General features: G+C 44.7%; 1 protein-coding gene across 4 annotated transcripts in view; it reads left to right on the top strand.

Moving 5' to 3' along the window:
• Positions 1 to 23,350, top strand: part of BRF1 (BRF1 general transcription factor IIIB subunit) — a 1,219,927-nt gene that overhangs the window by 922,247 nt on the left and 274,330 nt on the right. For all 4 annotated transcript variants that reach the window (XM_078660299.1, XM_078660297.1, XM_078660298.1 and 1 more), the window contains 2 exons: positions 773 to 834; positions 17,052 to 17,133. In XM_078660299.1, coding sequence (XP_078516425.1) covers positions 773 to 834; positions 17,052 to 17,133 — 144 coding nt within the window. The remainder of the gene's footprint in view (positions 1 to 772; positions 835 to 17,051; positions 17,134 to 23,350) is intronic.

The following is a 23,350-nucleotide window of genomic DNA, read 5'->3' as shown; positions in this document are numbered from 1 at the left end:
ACTTGCTGCCTACCTCTAGTTACTACCGTCCGCACCACTTTTTAAAAATTATTATAGCCAATCCAATTCCGATCGAGAAACAACAACAAAAAAGTGCTACTGTGATTTTGTAGAGGCGTGCATGTTTGGTGCACATGCCTAAAAATTGAGGCTGCCGATAGCAAATGCCTTCTTTTTTAAAATCCATGCTGCACAGCATCCATACAGCATTGCTAGATCCATTTGCAAAGTCAACCGTTCCCAAAGGCAAGACCTGTTGGCTTTGCCATGCTTATTCTATTTGTATTGTTTTAATTTGTCTGGCATAAGTTGAATTTGTGTCTTTTTTAATGCAGTTGTGTCGAAGGGTGAGTAAATGGCTGCTTGTATGCATGAGTGCAAAGATGAGTGAAACTGCATTTTCATTCGTAATGCCGACTTACTGGCATTGCTTGTTCCAGCTTGATTGAGAAATAGAAACTAAAACCACACCCAGCTTGTACAGAATCTACGCATCCCAGTACTGCAGACTACTCTGCCCCCAGAGGGACAGACCTTGCATCGTCCACCAGTCTGTATCCGAATCTACATAGCAATCAATCCAGTTATGAACTTATGGGTCAGTCAGTGAGAAAAGTGTTAACAAACGAATCTGAGATCGCCTACAAGTGTCACATAAATACCATAATACTTAAAATGACTAAATTTGTGAGCGGTGATTTAAATGTATATTTTTTTAGTAAACCTGATATTTATGTTTGTATGTTTTTGTTTTTCGTTTTATGTTTTTCAGATGACACTTCGAAAGATGGTGAACTAGACCTAAGTGGGATAGATGACAGTGAAATAGAACGGGTAAGCTGAATGCGATTTGTATACCTTTTTTTCTCCCATAAAATATTGTTAAATTCAAATCCGGAGTCTCCACTTCACACATCACCTTGCTGATGTGTATCCTCCTGATTTGCCAGAAAAGTACCTCCATAACCCCTCATACCTTTTTGCCCTCAGTTTCCCCTGCCACCCTCACTTCCCTTCTATAATGCCCTCAACCCTATTATTGCAGGGCTTCGTTGCATATGACCTGGTTGTGCACTGTATAGAACCTCCCACGGATACATATAGATTTCTCTCAGTGGTGTTTAGTTGGGTGCACGTCACCCAGCACAACTCCAAAATATAATTTTTGTGAGTTTTAAATGCACAAATCACTAGCACATCACAAGCATTTTGGTAATAGCATTGGCAACGCCAATAGGTATTGAATTCTAGACCTATTTGCTATGCCAATGCTATTTAGCCATGGTGTACAGGAGCAAGGTTGCTGTACAACATGGTTAATATTTTCCTTTAAAAAAAAAAAAACACACTATGATACGGTAGCCACGTCATTTTCTAGGGGCTCGCAAACCCGCATATGTGCGCTTTCAAAATGAGCAAAGCAATTTTTTTAATTTATCAATCTGAGGTAGATTGGTACATAAAAAGTAGCACCAAAAGCGTTTTTCATATTTTTACACAAAGATGCTTTTTGTAAAAAAAAAAAAAAAGAATGAGGAGACAGTTTAAAGCAGGGAGCGGGCAGGAATGAAGCAAAAGAAAAGGGCACGGATGGAGGAGAAAGGCACAGGCGAGAGACAACATGGATGGCTGGGTGGGGGGAGAGCAGGTCATGATGAGATAACATGAGACGTTTGTTGGAAGGAGAGATGGGTACAAGCGAGATGAACATGGAGCACTGGGTTGGGGTGATGAGTCTGCAGGAGAGGACAATGTGGAGCGCCTGATGAAGGGAAAGAAAAACACGGGACATAGAAGAATGTGTAGTGCTGGTGGGGGGGCAGAGGAACTTGAGTTCAACCTGGAGAGTACTACTTAAACAAAGAAAAGTATATTACTGGAAGTGGTCAATCACTGCTGGTACAGACTAGTATGAAAAACCAAATCAAAACCACCTGATGCGCCCATTGCGTTGCACGCCACTGTTTAGACAAATATTGCATACAGCAAATGTACACAGCTATGGTCAGAGGCTAGTAGTAACACGCCGGAAGATTTGTTTACTAGCACTGACCGACATACTTTTCAGACTGAATAGGAAGAATATCCTATACCAACAAGCCAGTTTCTAATCTATAACACAATAGTAAAAGTATTGAAAACTAAATGGTCGTGTACTGAGGGACCTTCTCCCACACATTTAGTCTTAGAGACAGTGCTAGAACTAGACAGCACTAGTACAGAAAGTGTATAAACAGGCTTTACTCAGCTCTTCAGCCAGTGACTAATGCCTAAATTTTATTAAGATCAAGATGGACTGCAGATTTAGAGGAAGCAATAACGGACCAAGAGTAAAAACAAATTACAGCATATCCAAAGAGCATATCAAAGAAAGTCAGGTTTACATGTATCCAACATAATATTTCACCAAACAAATGTAACCCACAGTCGATTATGTAAAATGTCTCAAAACACCTGCGATATAAATCCAGGGGAACAAAGCAGACCTCATTCATATGTTTTGGTCAAGTACCAAATTATGGCCTCTATGGGGATAAATTAAGGAATGGAGGGAAAAGGTAACCGGGATAATGGTAATAAACGGCCAAAAAAGGGTTGTGCTGTGTAATTCCCTAGTCAAAGAAAAATAAATATGAGTACAAATTGCTTGACTCAGCATTCAATCTTTGTAAGAGTCTGGTACCACCGAACTGGAAGTCTGCATCGCCGATCCCCCTCATAACAATGGGAAAAACCTACTTAAATGGGCAGAAGACGAAAGCCAAGTCATTGCTAACCAACAGAACAAATCTGCAGAAAACCTGACACAATGTTGCTAGACTTAACACCTGATAATGGTCCGTAATGTTGGCTGAGCACAGGCTATTTCAAAGTTCCAATTTTCAATTTTGTCGCGTGCCCTTGAGGTATCACTCTCTCGACCTCGGAGTGTGTGACAAACTAACCAAAAAAGCGACCCTGTGCTTCAGGGGTGACCCTCAAGGCACAGCGTGATCTTGCCTGATGGCGTTAAATCCTTAGAGGAAAATAAAGTTGTAACAACAACGTTGTATGAATGTCTGTAGTTATTTATTTCACTACTTTCATATCTTCACTTCAATTTAAATCTTGAAATGTCAACAAATATAACATCCAATTAATTCTTTGCTTGGAACCCAACGTGAATACATTTTCAAATGATCCCAATGCATTTTGTGCGTGCAAGCGCACTTCATCAGGGGAATCTGCAAATCAAGATATGAAGTGTGTTAAAGGGCTCACCCCGTGTTCTCATTCGATATACATATGACAATACTGATTACATTATGTTGAAACTTGATTATGTAAACGCTCTGAAATCAACGTATTACTTCATAAACAAGCAGCTGCAATTGTGAACTAAAGATTATCACAGTTCATGAATTAACCTTAGACTCAAAGGATAATGCAAAACAATTTTTAAAAATGCCAAAATGTTCATGCTATGTCCGTATGTGTAACAGAACTCACAAATATAAGAAAACATATTATGCCGTTGCGATGGTAGAGGAATAACCCACTTGTTAACAAATTATAACATTAGTTATCTTTCAAGCATGGCGTGTATCGTCCGTTTAACTAGCGTGTAATCTATCTTAGTTATGACACGCTAAGGCTCTGAGAGCCCGCATACGGTCAACGAAGTACAAATATTACACCGACTCGCTCCTGGCGGTCATATTTTAAGCAATTGTGCCTCACCTTCCTATAGCTTGTCGTTAGCGTTTCTGCATGATGGATGGAATCGGTTTACCCCGACCGGTGCTCTCGAGTTGTTAAATGAAGTGGGCAAGGTGATGTAAAACTAAACAAAGGACACTGATTGATCTAACTTGAACGCCATCTCGGAAAGGTGAAATAAACTCGAGGGAGTTGTAATGGAGCTAAATCTGAAGTAGACGCCATCTTAGTACATGAATAATGACATATAAACAATAAAGTTTCGAAATAGACATCAAAAATACAGATGTAAACAACCAAATAAATAACTATGTATCGAATGGTGTAAAATAAAGATGCAGATAAATGTTCAAAGTTCAAAGATAGCAAGCGAATTCTAGCCGATCATTCAGTCCATTCGGCTTCATGGAATTGAGGAAATAAATCCAAAAGTTCTCTTTGTAATAACAATTTGTTATTGTTTGTTCCTGTTTTTTTTGGATGATTTCCAGAATGACAAATCTGAGTTGCGCTATGTTGTGATGGTTGTCTTTGAAGTGTACTGCTATGGTTGATTTCTCATTGACTGTGCGTATATTGCTTTTATGTTCCAGTATGCGAGTTTTGATTTTGCGCATTGTTTTTCCCACATATACCAATCCACATGGGCATTTTATCAAATATATCACATTAGCAGTGTCGCAAGATGCATTTACTTTCAATTTGATGGGAAAACCTTTCATAGGGTGTGCAATGGTGGAGCCTTGAATAACATTGTGGCAATTACTACAGTTGTGGCACGGGACAGTACCTTTATAATCCACGTGTTCTTTGGATTTGATGGGTTTGATCATTTCTTGGATATTTTTGCTTCTGGTGTATCCGAAGATTGGCTTACTGGAAAAGATTCCATTAAAGTCTGGTTCATTCTGTAATAAGGGCCAGTGTTTTGTGATTATTCTTTTGTATTGTTGGCTCATTGTAGAAAATTTAGATATCACTACTGTACGAGTCTGTGCAGATTTTTTAGATTGTTTCAACAATTCTGATCTGGTGCGTGAATTACATTTCTCTTTCGCTTGTTCGATAATTTGTTTGGGGTATCCTCGTTCTGTAAATCTTGCCACCATATTGTCCAGTTGAATAGGGATTTCTGCTGAGTTTGAAACTATCCTTTTCACTCTGTATAGTTGTGATACAGGTAGATTATTCTTTAAAGACTGTTGATGAAAACTTCTAAAATGAAGCAAATTGTTGCGATCTGTCTTCTTCTGAAAAAGTATGGTTTCAATTTTAGAACCTTTTCTTGTGAGTTGTACATCGAGATAAGCAATCGTGGTGTTGTCTATGGTGTAAGTGAATTGAATCCGTTCATTGATATGATTGAGACCATCGAGTGCTTGTAGTAAATATTTGTGTGTTCCCTGCCATAAGACGAAGATGTCGTCTATATATCGCAAAAACATTAATCCGTGTTCTTTCCAGATGGTTTTACTCAAAATGTTTTTAGACTCAAAGATGTTCATAAAAGTATTAGCATAGACTGGGGCCGCACAGTTGCCCATTGAGGTCCCAGTCAGTTGTAAATAGTTTGTTGTCCCATATGAAGTAACTTTGATACAAGGTGAATATGAGCAATTCCATCAAAAATATTTGGAATTCAGTGTCTAGATCGGAGTTCAACAAGGTTTCTTCAACCGCTTCAATCCCAAGGTTATGGGGAATCGATGTATATAGGGATTTGATGTCTATTGTACATAGCCAGATCTCTTCATCCATAGGTAGCTCAATTTGATCAATTTTATTTAGGGAAATCCGTTGTGTCTTTCACAAAAGTGTTGGCTTTGACCACAAATGGTTGTAGATGTGTATCAAGGAGTTTACCGACAGGTTCATGTAAACTTCCCATGGTAGTGACAATTGGCCTCAGTGGGGGGTTGCGTAGATCCTTATGGACTTTGGGGAGCATATACAAAGTCGGAATACGAGGATGTTCAGTAGTAAGAAATCTCCTGGTTTTTTCAGTTATTATACCTAAATCTCTAGCTTTAAGGAGGATCTGTTGTAGAATGTGTTGAAAAGATTCTGTAGGATCATAATTTAAAGCCAAATAGGTATCCTTGTCTCTCACATGTTCATATACCTTGTTATTGTAAAATTCCACATCCATAATCATTAGGGCACCACCTTTATCGGCACGTTGACAAATGATATCAGAGTTTTGAGCTAGGTTTTGGAGTGTGTTTCTTTCCGATTTGGATAAGTTCGCATGTTTAGAGCGTTGTTTGAAATTGAGTTTCGTGATGTCATTCTTTTTTTTTTTCACAACCATGTTTATTAGGAGTTTAAGCAATCAAATGTACAGTCCTCCAAGATCAGGAGAACACGTCGGTGGTCAATATACAATAGAATACACGTATAGCTTGAACTTTTAACTAGCCCCCACCCGCCCCATTATCCCCCCAACAACCGTAACATTCCCCACTACCCACCCCTTATCCCGCCCTAACCCAGTGCACGTGATCATAATCAGCTGCAGTATACATATAAAGGCACGACTAGGTGTCTTGGAGCTATCCAGGTCCCGAGGTCTCAATCAGTGGATAGGCTATCATCTATGTCAATGGGAGGCTCCAAAGTTAGGTCTCTGTAGTCCGCCCACCGCTTCCAGATCTTGTAATGTTTCCGAGGACAGCCCCTGGCCTCAAACACTGGCAAATCCAGCCCCATGAGGAAATCTAAGCCTGCCTTCCAGGTGCCAAGGGGGGGAGCGCGGTCACTCTTCGCCAGATCCCTCTTGGCCACAACGAGGCCCAACAGCAGGAGATGGCGTTTATAGATATTACCACCCACTTGATCTAGGATATGAAGGAGACCCAACCTAGGTGTACGGGGGAGATCCCATCCCAGCACCTCCGATAGGCAGTCCCACACTCCACTCCAGAACCGGACCAGGCCCACACATGACCACACTGTATGCACCAACGTGCCTCTCTCGGTCCCGCAGCGCAGGCAGTCTGGGGAGGCAATAAGGCCCGCCCTCCACAGTCTCTCTCTGGTGTAATAGGCCCGATGCAGGTATTTATATTGAATGAACCGCAATCTCACTGCAATAGCCGCACCCCGGGGGGATTCTAGCGCCTCCCGCCAGTCATCCTCATCCAGCGGACCGACATCCACCTCCCAGGAGGCCTTCAACGACATAAGGGAAGAGGAGCAGTGAGTGACCAGCGTTTGGTAGATTTTTGAGACTTTTTTATCTCCCAGGTCTCCCATGAACAGCTTAGCTTCCACGGGACTAAACTCCGGAAGCCGGTCCAGCCCTACCAGACTCGGCACAAGAGCATGACGAAGTTGTAGATATTTAAAAAATTGGGTCTTGGGCATGTCAAATTCTGTGCTGAGTGCTTGAAAGGATTTAAGAGTAGTCCCGGTGAGGACATGGCCAAGCGACGAGATCCCTATGGAGTCCCAGCCACTAAACCCCTGCAGCGAGGCCAGCGCAGGGAGCCGTCCGTTATTCCAAAGTGGAGTTTCGGCCGTCAGCCGTCCCCACCAGCCCATGCGACGCAGTGCCTGTCTCCAAATCAGGAAGACTACTTGAGTCGCTCGCGGCAATTTCTTCCGCCGCCCCGCCGAATATAGGAGTGTATGGAGCGTGGCATCTCCCATCAGAAAATGTTCTAGGGCGTATGCTGGATCGTCACGTCCACCGTACCACCACTCATTCAAAACCAACAAATGAGAGGCTTGGTAGTATGACAAGATGTCTGATGTTGCGAGACCTCCACAGTACGTGGACAAAAAGCAGGTCCGCAATGCCACCCTAGACGCGCCCCCAGCCCATAAAAAGCGGCCTAGCAATGAATTCACACGACGGAACCACTGCGGGTCCACTCTGTGCGGATGATTTTGTAGTTGGTACAATAGTCTAGGGAGGGCCACCATCTTAAAAATTGCAGACCTGCCATAAATATTAAGAGGCATGCGTGACCACGTTTTGACGTCTGATTGAACCTTGTCCCATACCGGTTGTATGTTACGTTCCCACGCAATGGCAGCAGATTCTGATAGGAAAACTCCCAGATATTTCAATCCGCCAATCGCAACTTGCAGATCCGACGCCCAAGGAGACACCTCGGGCCGGCCCCCTAGCACCCAAAGAGTCGATTTGCGCGGGTTGAGGTAGAGTCCCGAGACGTCACCAAAAATGCGTAGTATCTCGAAAATTCGCGGGCCCGAACGATCAAGGTCCGTCAAAAAGAAAAGGACGTCATCCGCATATAGCGCGATCCTGTCTGTGAGGCCCGCACCCCATACAAAGCCACGAAGTTGCGCGTCAATGCGCACCCACGCAGCCAGTGGCTCCATGACCAACGCAAAGAGATACGGGGATAGAGGGCACCCTTGCCGGGTCCCTCTAGCAACCGGAAACCTCTCCGATATGGCCCCCGAAACACGTACCGAGGCGGTGATGTCATTGTATAGCAGCTTGACGTATGAGACAAAAACTGGACCTAAATTGAGGCGCGGTAATAGAGCAAAAAGGTAAGTCCAGCTGACAGAATCAAACGCTCTGTCGATGTCCGCAAGCAGGAGCGCCGCCCGCTCCTCAGTCGCCCCCATCGCATCTACCGCCACCTGCGCCCGTCTGATGTTGTCTCGTCGCTCTGCCCGGCATAAAGCCCGCCTGATCCGGGTGGACCAGATCCGTCATGTATGGGAGGAGACGATTCGCCAACGCCTTAACCAATAATTTGGCTTCAAAATTAATTCGAGATATCGGGCGGTACGACTCGTGCCTGTCAGGGGGCCTGCCCGGCTTCTGGAATACCACAATCTCAGCCTGACGCCAGTCCACCGGCAAGCTACCACACTCCCGCGCTGCTTCCAAAGCCTGTCGATAGTGCGGTCCCAGCTGCAAGTGAAATTTCTTGTAAAATTCACTGGGAAAGCCACTCGGCCCGGGCGCCTTACCAGTGTTGAGTTGTCCCAGCGCGTCGCCCAGTTCCTCCGCCGATAGGGGAAGGTCTAGAGCTGTCCTGGCCTCATCTGATATCGCCTTGGGAGGGAGGTCAGCTATGAATTTGTCAATCGCCTCCGGTGGGAGACTATCTCGTGGGGCGTATTGTACCTTATAGTAGTCAGCAAAGCTCGCCGCCAGGGCAGCGGGGTCCGTCATGACAATTCCCTCCCCGTCCGTGAGGCCCGGTAGAGAGATCGGCTGCAGAGTTTGTTGGCACAACCGGTGGAGCATCGTGAGGGACTTGTCGCCCCACTGGTACACCCTGCTCCGCGTGGCCAACCAGGCTTGTCGAGCCTCGTCCAGTAGGACCGAGGCATATGATTGCTGCGCCTGTAGGAGCAGTCTGAGCGCCACATCGTCATTATCTTCCCTACACCGCTCCTCAAATGCTCTCACCTTAACCGCAGCTGCCACCGTGGCCTCCTGGCGCTTTCGACGGGCTGCAGCACACCAGACGATGTCTACGCCCCGCAACGTGGGCTTCATGGCTTCCCAGACCGTCCCCCTATCTACGCCTTCGGTCAAATTTTCCTGCCAATATTGGGCTATTGCTCCGCGCATGTGTGTCGTATAATCTGTCTGTTGGAGATGCCACGAAGACATCCGCCAACGGAACGGCTGGAGTGGCTTGCGTAGTTCGATCCGTACTGCGACCGGGGAGTGGTCCGACAGCCCTCGAGGTTGTATCACGGCCTGCTTCACCCTATCGAGGAAGGCCCCTGGGACAAACACACAGTCTAACCGGGAGAAGGAGCCATGCACTGCTGACACATACGTGTACTCACGCGTCCTGACATGCAGATGTCTCCAAACATCCACCCAGCCCAACCCATCAATCATTGCCTTCAGACGTGTAGGGGTCGGCGCCACTGCGGCCACTTGCATTCTCTGTCTGTCCAGACCCACATCCACTACGTCATTCCAATCGCCCCCTATCACAGCCAAGCAGTCCGGAATTTCAGCCCACAATTCAAACAGACGCTCTGCCAGAGACCATTGCAGAGGTGGGGGAGCATATACACTGCCGAATACTACCGGTTCCACACCTATCATGCCCTTAACAAACACATAACGACCCTGAGGGTCAAGCCAATGGCGTTCGTGAGTATAGGACAGTCGTCGATGAATGAGGACAGCTACCCCTCTCGATCCCCTGGCAAAACCTGCATGGAACACCTGGGTATAGCCAAACCGCTGTAAACTCAGCACCTTCGTCCCCAACATATGCGTCTCCTGCAATAACATGACATCCGCTGAGTCCCTCTTACCCCAGCGCAGCACCGCCCCTCGCTTAATTTTGTCCAGCATTCCCCTGACATTCCAACTAAGGATTCGCATGGAGCCACTAACAGGCGCCTTCTCCGGGGAATCACCCATAGTCACGGTGGGAGAGCTTCCAAAAACCCCAGGACCCAGCCCAAGCACCCTGTATTACATAAATCACAGCAGCAAAAATCACGTGCATCCCTGTCCAACCACCCCGTACCCCCCCCTTCCCTGTCCCCTAACACAACCCCCCCAACTACCCAACCTCCGCCTATCCCCCCTCCCCCACCCCTATACCTCATGGAACAGTGAAGTATCTGTCGCGGCATGAGGAGCTTCAGGCCCAGAACAGAGCGCCTAAAGCCACCCATACCAATGGATCCCACTACTCTCCCCAACTAACAGTACCTCCCCTTAGGGCCCCCCCTCAAACGTGAGAGGACTAGGCCGCCCATGGGTCAGTACCCCGAGCCCCATTGACTACATGTGACCCGCCGCTTAAGCGCAGCGGGACAGCACCACAACAGGTACAACGCCCTTCCTGTGCCCCGCCATGGCCCAGATCTCACCACACCACGCGCCTGCCCATCAATCAGTGAGGCTACCCCCATGGCCACCAGCATAGGCTAGTGACGAAATGTCGCTTGGGAGGCAAGAATGGGGCTCCATGGCCCTCAGGTCCCAGTTCCAGATTGAGCAGTGTCTGACTGTGCACCATCCAGCTGGCCACCCCCGGATTGGGAGCGTCGCCGTGACCGAGACTTCCTGTGTCTCCTGCTCCTGTTGGAAGATTCGCCTCTCTCCTGTGACGACCCACGCGATGCTCCGGGGTTCAGGCCCGGCTGGGCATTCGGTCGGATCCTGACTGTCTCGTCGGTCCAGCTAAACACCGCCTCCGGGGTATCAAAAAAGTGAGTCTTGGATTGGAACACAACTCTCAGACGAGCCGGGTACAACAGTGAATATTGGATTTTCAAACCACGCAATTTGGCTTTCGCATCTTGGAAGGACCGGCGCTGCTGCTGCACCAGCTTGGTATAATCCGGGAAAATCATAATCCTGTGACCCTCAAACAACAGGTCCTCCTTGGCTCTCGCTTCTCGAAGTATAGCGTCCCTGTCATGAAAGTTGAGGATTTTAGCGATGACTGGACGCGGCCGCTCTCCTACCAGTGGTTTCTGCACCAGGGCCCGATGGGCGCGCTCCACCACAAAGCAGCGCGACAGGACGTCCGGAGGAAGCCAACTCTCCAACCAGTGTGTCAAGAACGCATCCATGCACCCCTTCTCGCAATCCTCTGGAAAGCCCACGAAGCGCAGATTATTTCTTCGCGCCCGCCCTTCTGCATCTTCGACGCGGAGCGCCAGCCCTCTTTGGATCCTGGCCATATCCTCCACCTTCTTCTTCAGAGCCACCACATCGTCTTCTACTCCTGTAATCCGAGTCTCCGTTTCGGTGATGCGAGCTACAGCATTGCGGAGGTCTTGACGCAGCAGCATGACATCGGCTCCAACCGCACCAATCTTGGCATCAAGCATGTCTCTAGATTGTGTAATGGCGGCCATCAGGGCCGCATTATCAGGACCTGTGCCCTGACCACCTCCGGAGGCCCCGGATCCTCCACTGGGACCCGTGAATTTATCGATCGGTCCTTGTTTGGTGGAACCAGTGCCGCCCCCACCTCTCGTCATGTTTAGCGGTAATGAGGAGGGCCACTCAGTCCCTGTGGCGGGCCTCCGGCCAACAGCAATCTGATAGCAAAGTTCACTCGGGGGACCAAGGAGATACCTTCAGAGCCTGAACACCGTCCCCAGCGAGCACCCCCAGATCACGGGCTCCGTAGTTAAGCCCCGGGCGGCAAGCCCCTGTAGAGGTGCAAAGCAGGATAGTCTCTTCGCCCGTTCTGAGTTCCCAATGTCCCGGTCCGGATCTCCCCCAGGACCCGCGAGCTAGGGCACGCACAGTATAGTCTCAAGACACCGGGGCGTCCAGCCCCGCCGGCCCCTCTGGCCACCCCACACCCCACCTGTGTCTCTCAGCAGCAGATACAAGGCAGGCAATACGGAATAGCCCAGATCACTTCACGGGCCACAAGTCTCTGCACTGCGCCTTAGTAGTAGGTCCACCAGAGGAGAGGGGGGGGGGGCACTCACTGTGTGTTGCGGACTATCCGTGGATGACTCCCGGTCACCACCCGGGCAGCAGGCTCGTCTCTTCAGGCGCGTTCGTGGGTTCAGATGGGCGGCCCCATACAGCGTCAATGCCCCACTCTATCCAGCACAGCAATCAGGCCTAGCCCTCCAAATCCGACGTTGTGCTCGATCTTCCAGCACACCAGCCGCACGGTGCTCACCCCCTCGTCCAGGAGCTAAGGAAGATGCCGCCCGGCTGGGGTTCACCAAACTTGAGGCCCCGGCGTCCCCAGGGCCCGGCAGGCTGCAGCTCCACTCCGGAGCCCCAGTGCCCGAGGCAGCTTCCAGCAGGGATGTTCTCAGTCACGCTACCGGCCCCAAGCGGCTCCGGAACCAGGCCAAGGGAGGTGCGTCTCAGGGCGCGCGTTACCAGCAAGCGCTAGGCCACCGGGCAGCCGGACCCCAGCTGCGATCCACCTCTTCGGTCTCCTGTTTGTACGCGACCAGTGGTCCCCGGGCACAGCAGGTGCTCCACCAACACCAGGAGTGAGCCTCAGCGACCCCCCGTCATCCGGGCTCGGGCCAGCCCGGGGTCGCGAAACTCGAGGCCCCGGCTGCCCGGGGTCTGCACAGGCCACGGCACCTCCACGCCGTCGCAGGATCGCCTCAGCACAGCCTCCGGTTCCCCAGGTGCCCACAGTGGGTCTCGCTAGCTCCGGCGCCGCCGTCTCCGGGCGGGGAATCCGCCGACCGGCCCGACCACCGGCCGTCGGCCTCCCGCCCCGAAAATCGAGGCCCCGGCTCCACTCGTGGACAACAGGCCGCGCCGCGCCGCCGACTATCTCGGGACACTGGAGCGGCAGAGGGAGCGGGGCGGCACACCGGAGAGGTCTGGGCGCCACCCGGAACACACTGCACACAGGTAGGGCGGTTAGCGGGCTCGGGGGCCAGGATAAGGAACGGATAATGTGCGGGCCGGCGGGAGCTCCTCTAAGCTGCGACCGCCATCTTCGCCCTCCAAGCCACGCCCCCCCCGTGATGTCATTCTTGACGAGATTTTCAAACAGATCTAGAGTTTTGTGACTCAGTGGGGCCTGATGCTGGTTGGTCTCAGTTCTTTGAGTTCTTTATCAGATTCTCTCTCTCCAGGTTTTACAATGTTCTCAAAGAAATGGCGTAATCGAAGGTTGCGCATCAATTTGAAGACACTGATGTCCAATTTAAGTTGGTTGGTGTGATGTGTCGGTACAAATGACGTACCTTTTTGTAGGGTTTTAATTTCAGCTGTAGATAAGATATGTTTGGAAATGTTGATCACTAGTGAGTTTTCATCTAGTGTTTCTTCCCTTTCCTGCCTTTGGCTGGTTGAACTGGTGGAGTTGTAGTTTGTGGACCTACGTCTTTTCCCCCTCCTGGGTCGCTAATTTGTTCTGGGCCTGCCTCTAAAAAAGGCACTGTTATAGAGGAAGGGTGGACGTTTGATGTAGACGCTTGTTCCATATTGTTAGATCCAGGTTGACGTCTCAAATTCTGCGCCGGTGGTCTACGGTTCTCTCCTTCCGAGGATGAGGTTTCAGTTTCTGATGTATTAGTCTGGGGTTTGTTTTGGCGCCTTTTTGCATATACCTCCGCCCATGAGTAAACTTCACCCATTTTGTAATCTAATGTGTCTCGTCTATATTTACGAATCTTACGTTCGTTTATCTCTTCTGCGTATTTATCGAGTTGCACCTGTGTATCTTCCAGAATTTTCTGCCATTCGTCTTTGTCTAGCATTTCTTGTAGCTCTGATTTAATGACTGTGATATCTTTTTGTAAATCCTCTAATACTTTTGATAATTCTTCTATAATGAGGAGGATAAGGTCAAGCGAACACTTATTGAGAATGTTGTACCAACGTTCTACAAATTTGGGATTATTTTTACATAAAAGAGGTTTCAATGGGACTCTCAGACCTCTCGGAATTCGCTGTGCCCGATGGTACTTTATAAGGGTGCTGGCATGAAGTCGTTGATTGATTTCTCGTTTTGTAAGATAGAGCAGTTGTCGTATGTTATTGTCTTTATTCTTTTTGTTGAGAATAGGGGTAGTGTCCTCTGCAATGAGTGCGTACATTTTTGATATATCATTCTGTTCAAAGGCAAAAGTTTCTGCTCTTGTATCTGTTAGTCTCGTGATTTCATCGTATGTCGACATCTTAAAGATGTGGTGCCGTGCTTCAATCCTTAATGTGGTCAAGAAGTTCCAAAGATCCGTAATGTTGGCTGAGCACAGGCTATTTCAAAGTTCCAATTTTCAATTTTGTCACGTGTCCTTGAGGTATCACTCTCTCGACCTCGGAGTGTGTGACAAACTAACCAAAAAAGTTAGCATAGCATGAACATTTTGGCATTTTTAAAAATTGTTTTGCATTATCCTTTGAGTCTAAGGTTAATTCATGAACTGTGATAATCTTTAGTTCACAATTGCAGCTGCTTGTTTATGAAGTAATACGTTGATTTCAGAGCGTTTACATAATCAAGTTTCAACATAATGTAATCAGTATTGTCATATGTATATCGAATGAGAACACGGGGTGTGCCCTTTAACACACTTCATTTCTTGAATTGCAGATTCCCCTGATGAAGTGCGCTTGCACGCACAAAATGCATTGGGATCATTTGAAAATTTATTCACGTTGGGTTCCAAGCAAAGAATTAATTGGATGTTATATTTGTTGACATTTCAAGATTTAAATTGAAGTGAAGATATGAAAGTAGTGAAATAAATAACTACAGACATTCATACAACGTTGTTGTTACAACTTTATTTTCCTCTAAGGATTTAACGCCATCAGGCAAGATAACGCTGTGCCTTGAGGGTCGCCCCTGAAGCACAGGGTCGCTTTTTTGGTTAGTTTGTCACCTGATAATGGTGGCAGAGCCCCCTGAATATATCCCAGTTGCCACCACTGTAACCTGTATCGAGGAACCACACTTCAATCTTGAATGCCTGTTCAGACCCTAACCGTTTAGGCCCCCCAGTGCTTGAACCTTCTGAATACACTGTAACACATTGGCAGAGATTTTACCCCTCCCTCAAAAATCTTAGTTCAACATAGGCAGGAGTCCCTCTAAACATCAAATATCCTACTAATTTAACAAGGAAGGGGATAGTGCACTTTCATACGTAATAATGAATATTGTCTTTCTCAATTGTATTAATGAATGGTTCTACTGCTGTTATTGTACATGGACCTGTTATGGTGTGCGGAGTATTCAATAACGTGATAAATGTGAAAATAAAAAAAACAATGTGCAGTGTTTATTATGTCATAACAAATTAAATCTATGCAAATGTAGTTATGTAGCTCGATGCACTCCTTGGATGCACATGCTTTCACAAGATATATTATTTATAGGCTTGGATGGAAGGAATTTCAGCATTATCCTATGCCACATATATCAGATATCAGATTTGCTTGTGTAAGATGTAGGAGTTTAGCAAAACATAAACCTTGAGATAGTGGGCTTCTCATTTGATAAGGGTTATAAAACAAACATGTGTCGAATCACTGAAATTTGGAAAGCAAGATCTAGATTATGCAAGGCATAAGCGAATGCCTATGCATTTGCATATCCCTGTGCGTTTGTTCAACATAGTGTTTGCTAATATAAATGTATATTTATGCGACCTAAGCTTAATGCACATATTAAGTAGTAGATTTATCCTTATGATACTCTGGTAGGACAGTAATTAATGCAGACGTTTTAACGCATGCACGGGGTTATGTATGCTCCCCAGTATCACTTTTAACCTATTTAGATTAATATGCCCACCCCACTCTAAACAAAAGCAGGTCCCTTCACTTAGTTGTGATTTAGGACGCCAGGTATTTGTAGCAAGTGCCTTTCTAAACGTTTCCTAATGTCACAAACTGCATTATAGTGCTGGTGGTAGTATTTTTTTTTAATTGTTTTACCTTAGCTACTGCTCTGACAATCTTTTGGGCATACTGCCTTTTTAATGTCAAGTTATTTTCTGTGTGCCGAATGCACGCATATGTTGCATAGGTTGCGCATACGCCCCACATGTTCAATGCTTAAGGCGTCTGCCAGATATTGGTTGCATCTCAAGTAAAGATGTTGGGGTTCTCATCCAGATGTGACATGAACAGAAAGGTCATAGGTCCATTTAGTGGCATGAAAAGGTGCAACACCGCAGATAGTAGCTAAAGGGAGAGTCTTTTGAAACCTCCGGGACATGGGCAAGTTGTTTTAGAGTGGGCCTCATAATACTAAGGGCCCTTCCACCATGTTTCTTCACTTCAAATTTTTTTCTGGCGAATGAGTTGAAATAGCTAAAACCTGGGATTTGTGTGCAAGGAGCGATGAGAGAGGTCTCACTTTAGTGAGTGTTCTGTGCCCCCTGTGTCAAACAAATCCCTGTGTATAAGGCAGAGAGCCTCATATTTTACTCAGTTTACCAAAAGGAGCCCGTGCAATGCCTTTGAAGGCTGACGATATGTATATGAGTTTCACAAAATTCAGGAAGGTTCCCAAAGCCTTGATTTGTGATCTGTTTATGCATTTGACTTTTGGAAACGGTTGTTTACAAAACGTTTCATAATTTAGTACAACGTGGATGCTAGGCCATACATTTTAGACAAGTGTTCCGAGAATTGGTCCATAGTATGTTGGCATTTACTGAATATTACAAAAACAACTGGGTTTCATATCCGTTAGTCAATATTCAGTTTATCAGTTATAATCAAAGAAGGTAGAACTCTGTTGTGGCTCAAATAAACATGTTTCTCATAAATATATATTGTTACTTTGGGCTGAGCCGCCTCATTTGTCAGCAGACTATCTAAATACCCTATGAGGACCTTTGCAAAAGGGTATGAAGTAAACACGATTTTTATGTATTGTATCCATTTGTTGATTCTAACAACCCACTTCTTTCACCAGTATATTTTAAATGAAAACGAGGCACAAATAAAAACTGAATTATGGATGAGAGAAAATGCAGACTACTTAAAGGAACAAAAAGGTTAGTGTGACTTGGAAATATAATACATTTTTATTAATATTGTTGTTTTATGCACTTGTGTGTTTGTACCTAGTTCATTCATATGTGTTCCTAGCACCTCAATCCAAAGCACTGTCTGTAGGCGTTACTGAGAAACCAAGACAAATGTAATTGACTCATTACACAAAGCGGTGGAAAATGTAAACTAAAAAGCAGCCCAGTGACAGAGTTTAGCAAGAGGGAATACAATAGTATTCTTTTTTTCTAATCAAAAGGTAGAGAAAGAAAGTCAGACATGGATTATCCACAGGAAGGCAGTTTCAGTATTGAGGCAGTAGGTGAGTCAATGGAAATGAGGGTAAACAAACAAGGGAGGGCAGAAGATGGGTCCTAATTCCATGTTCAAAGGTATACAAAGGGGTAGTAGCATGTGCAGACAAACGAAGAGTTACAGTATAAAGTATGTATAGATATTATGACAACGGACAGGAGTTTAAAATAGATTATCTGGTAAAAAGAAATCTAACGACATTACTGTAGGAGTGTTGAGGAATAGTTCCAAATGTTGACTCGCTCCTTCCAAGTCCTTTGTCCAGCAATTAGTATTACAAGACGCCAGATGCCTCGGTTTACAAACGCGAAATGCCTAGAGATGAAATAAATGCTTCAGATCAGTAGGACTAAATGCTCTTCAGGAGCACAACCCGTTGCTGATGTATGCAAAATATGCAGCTGCGTTCTCAGAAATGTGATCACCTTCCGTGGAAATAAAGATTGCATTTGAGTGGGGCAGCAGGATTTGCGTTTTGAGTAAAGCAGCCGAATTCCTGTAATAGTTAGGTTGTAGATTGCACAAGGATGTTTTGCTAATTGCCTAGCTTGACTTGAGCCGGTGGTTACCGGTGGGTCCCACCAGCACTCATTTTTGGGGACCTGCACATATTTTTTCCTCATCAGGCATTTACTGAGAGCAAAAGAGGCGAAAACGCACAGAGTAAACTAGAAGGAAGAGAAATATGTGAAACCCGTCACAAAGGGAGAAAGCAGCAACAGGGTTGGCTTTAGAGCTGTTTGCACCCGGTGCAACAATCATTTTTGGTGGCCTCCCACCCCCAATGACAACCTCCTTGGAATCCCTCACGGCCAGCAGTCAAAGTGCCCTTCATCTCTCCATAGCCCCTCTCTCACACATACAGTTCATTTGTTTTAAAGCACTGGAAAAGGCTAACTTTACTACTAATGTATAGCTACCCAAGCACTTTTCAGCAACATTAGGAATAGATGATGAAAGACAAGAGAGGGAAAAATCAGAACGTCCTAACTTACTTTATGCAGTCTGAATGCAGATCTTTGATGACAGTTCCTAACAGTCACTGTTCTATATTAGGGTTTTATTTTATGAACTGCGGTAACAAAGTATCTCTGTGACAAAGGGAGTAATCCACTTAGCTAACCACATAAAATACAGATCTGTGATCTGCAAGATACACGTTTTTTGCAGCAGAAGGTACACTGACAAAATAGCGACACCCAGAACATCCCCATACAAAAATATTGTGACCAAAATATTGATGTAAAAAATATCTGCATCATATACTTATAATAGTAAGAACAAAAATATCGGGGGGAAATATCGATGTCATAAATATAGTTGTACAAAACAGTAGGAAAAGTGCTGGATAGCGGAGGGATCAAATTTACTATTCCCACTCCAGTGCGTGCAACAGTAGGGAAAGTTATTGATAGCAGAGGGATAAAATGTACTATTCCCATTCCAGTCAGTGCATCAATAGGGAAAGTGTTGGATTAAGGAGGGATAACATTTACTATTCTCACGCCAGCAAGTTCAAAATAAAAAAATAAAAAAATAAACTTTTTTTTAAAGTAAATACAAAAAATGTAAAAAATTAAAATATATTTTTTAAAAATGAAGAACATATGTTAAATACATATCACAAATACCTACAAATATTATATTAAATACATTTAAAAAAATACGTTTTAAATAAATATTTTTATTTAGAAATTATTTATCAACAAAAACGTTATTACATAGATTTAGTCTATTTACTTCCTGCCCTATAACACCACACTACTTACTACCCACATCGGAAAAAATGATTTACATAATTAACATAATTAATTAATAATTAAATAATAACTAAGCGACAAATTAAAACACATAAAATGTAATTAACTTCCCACCGTTTACACCTATAATCCCCACAACCCTCACCTAAAATTAAACTGTAAAAAAATGTATTACAGAATTAAAAAACGTTTTCAATTAAATAACTAATAGTATTTAGCAACTTATTATAAAGTAAGTCAAATTAATTTACTCCCCACCCTTCACCCCTATAAACCCAAAACCCACACACCCAAAAAATGTAAACAATTACACTAATTCATTATCAATTAATTAATATTAATTATCAACAAATAATTAAAAATAAATTACTACTCACCCTTTACCCCATTAACCTCCAAAACATACACCTACAGTTATTTACACAATTACCATAATTGTCAATTATTATTAATTCGCTACTAATTATTAATAAAAAATGCTTCCCTCCCTTTACCCCTATAAACCCCAAAACCCACACTTAAAATTAATTACACAATTGCCATAATTATCAATTAATATTAAAAATTAATTAAAAATATATTGCTTCCAACCCCTCAACCCGCACCTAAAATTAATTACGCAATTTCCATAATTGTCTAATAACGAACAGCTAATTATTAATTAATTAAAAATAAATTACTTCCCACCCTTTACCCCTATAAACCCCACAACCTGCGCCTAATATTTACCTCAAAAAACTAAAAACACAATTAACATTATCAAAATCTCAATGTAAACAATATTAATAAATAAATATATTCATTAATTTATTATAATTAAATTTCTTCCCCCCGATTCCCCTATAAACCCACAACCCGCTACTGAACTAAAAAACACAAAATGTAATTAAAATAAAATTAATACGTACTAAAAATGTAACATATATATTAAAAAACATAAACAATACTAATTAAAGTAGCGTGCTACTCACCAACAAAGCGTTTCAACACCTCATCAAGGTTACAAACGCTATATAAATGCAAACCTTTTCCCCTTTTTAACCCCTCCCCAACCCTTCTCAATCCAAATAACTGACTAACATATCCACCACTCAAACTACTTCATATTTCACTATACTAATTTGCAACACTAACCCTTTATGGGTCCGGGTAGCCTGCTACTCACCAGAAAAGCGCTTCAACACCCCATCAGGGGTAACAGGCGCTAAATTAATGCAAACCTTTCTTTCCCTTCTATCCTTCGCTATACTTCTCACTCCAAATAACTGACTAACATATCCACCACTTGATATTTACTTGCATGTTTCACTATACTAATTCAACACTGATCCTCTAGTGATCCCGGAGTAGCGTGCTACTCGCCGAAAAGAGCTTTGACTCCTCGTCAGGGGCAGTAAGCGCTATACAAATGCAATTACAATACAATACAATACAATATTTTAAACAACGATATTTTTGCAAATGATATTAATGACTTCTGTATTTTTATAATCAATATTTCTTACCTTAAAGTCGATATTCTTGACCACAATATTATTGCTGTCGATATTTCTGTAAAAAACCCAGTTGATGGACAGAATGTAGAACAATGTCATACATTCACCCCAGTACAAGGATCTGGGCCTAAATCCATCCTTTTTTTGCACTCCACACCACCCTGGGTTAGACACTGGCTATATGCACATCAGCTCTGACCCTGTGCCTCATAGGAACAGTCCAGTCCGAACTACCAAGCCATGTCTTTCCCAGACCGGAATCAAGCATCCAAGGACCGGTTTCTGGCTATCAGCCTTCATCAGCCTGGATAGCTTGACTCCAGTGGTGTGGAGAGCCTGGGACTCACGTCTGAGCATCCCCAGCACACTTGGGGTGAAAATTGTAAAAAACACAGTTGATGGACAGAATGTAGAACAATGTCATACATTCACCCCAGTACAAGGATCTGGGCCTAAATCCATCGGTTTTTTGCACTCCACACCACCCTGGGTTAGACACTGGCTATATGCAAATCAACTCTGACCCTGTGCCTCATGGGAACAGTCCAGTCGGAACTACCAAGCCATGTCTTTCCCAGACCGGAATCAAGCATCCAAGGACCGGTTTCTGGCTATCAGCCTTCATCAGCCTGGATAGCTTGACTCCAGTGGTGTGGAGAGCCTGGGACTCACGTCTGAGCATCCCCAGCACACTTGGGGTGAAAATTGCAAAAAACACAGTTGATGGACAGAATGTAGAACAATGTCATACATTCACCCCAGTACAAGGATCTGGGCCTAAATCCATCCTTTTTTTGCACTCCACACCACCCTGGGTTAGACACTGGCTATATGCACATCAGCTCTGACCCTGTGCCTCATAGGAACAGTCCAGTCCGAACTACCAAGCCATGTCTTTCCCAGACCGGAATCAAGCATCCAAGGACCGGTTTCTGGCTATCAGCCTTCATCAGCCTGGATAGCTTGACTCCAGTGGTGTGGAGAGCCTGGGACTCACGTCTGAGCATCCCCAGCACACTCGGGGTGAAAATTGCAAAAAACACAGTTGATGGACAGAATGTAGAACAATGTCATACATTCACCCCAGTACAAGGATCTGGGCCTAAATCCATCGTTTTTTTGCACTCCACACCACCCTGGGTTAGACACTGGCTATATGCAAATCAACTCTGACCCTGTGCCTCATGGAACAGTCCAGTCCGAACTACCAAGCCATGTCTTTCCCAGACCGAAATCAAGCATCCAAGGACCGGTTTCTGGCTATCAGCCTTCATCAGCCTGGATAGCTTGACTCCAGTGGTGTGGAGAGCCTGGGACTCACGTCTGAGCATTTCTGTGTCACGATATTTAAAACTCGATATTAGCATAAGTCAACATTTCATACACAATATTTTAACTGAATACCACAGCAGGCAAATTAACCCTCTGCGCTCATTTATGGCGAGTGAAAACTGCCCCTTTTTTACCCTCCCCAACCCTTATCAATCCAAATAACTGACTAACCTATCCACCACTCAAACTACTTCATATTTCACTATACTAATTTTCAACAGTAATCCTTTATAGGTCCTGGAGTAGCCTTCTACTCACCAGAAAAGCACTTCACCACCCCATCAGGGGTAACAAGCGCTATATGAATGCACACCTTTCTTTCCCTTCTATCTCTTCGCTATCCTTCTCACTCCAAATAACTGACTAACATATCCACCACTTAAAATGTACTTGCATGTTTCACTATACTAATTCAACACTAATCCTCTATGGGTCCCGGAGTAGTGTGCTGCTCGCCGAAAAGCGCTTAGATGCCTCGTCAGGGGTAGTAAGCGCTATACAAATGCAATTACAATACAATTACAATACAGTACAATATTTTAAACAACTATATTATGGCAAATGATATTAATGACTTCTGTACTTTTATAATCAATATTTCTTACCTTAAAGTCGATATTCTTGACTACAATATTATTGCTGTCGATATTTCTATGTCAAATTTAAAACTCAATATTAGCGTAAGTCGACATTTCAAACGAAATATTTTAACTGAATACCGCAACAGGCAAATTAACCCTCTGCGCTACTTTACGGCGAGTGAAAACTACCCCTGGACAAAAGTCTGATCTCTCTCTCTAGCAGGAACATTAATCACAAGAGTTATCTTGACATTTTTAATGCTGCCAGAAAACTAGACGCACAAGGAACTCTGCTGAAGGTGTTTTTAAATCTTAAGTTATTGCTAAACACAGCCCCCCACCCCCCACCTCCCTGAGTTCAGAGCTCCACCCCAGGTCAGCACCCAGTGCGGCCGCACCGGTTGCACTGGCCTAAAGCCGACTCTGAGCACCAACCTGTAAGAGTGAGGGAAAGGGGCAGGGACTATCGTTAGATGGACTTCACTACACTGTCTTGGCACACCACATGTAATAGCGCTGGCCGCAGGCTTCGGAGCAGAGCTCATTCTTTTACAAATTAAGCTCTCATACAATGTGAAACATTTTTCTTTTGCCCTAACTGATTTTATAGGAATCTTACCAACGTAGTAGTACGGATGACCAAATGTTTATTTGCTGTGTATGGCCATTCAGTAGCTAATGAGATGCATGAGAAAGTTTTAGTTACAGCGAATCACACTTCCGTACTTTATAAGTGGT

The sequence above is a fragment of the Lissotriton helveticus genome, chromosome 9 (assembly GCF_964261635.1).
Source record: "Lissotriton helveticus chromosome 9, aLisHel1.1, whole genome shotgun sequence".
Lineage (NCBI taxonomy): Eukaryota > Metazoa > Chordata > Amphibia > Caudata > Salamandridae > Lissotriton > Lissotriton helveticus.
This window is presented reverse-complemented; position numbering and strand designations above follow the sequence as displayed.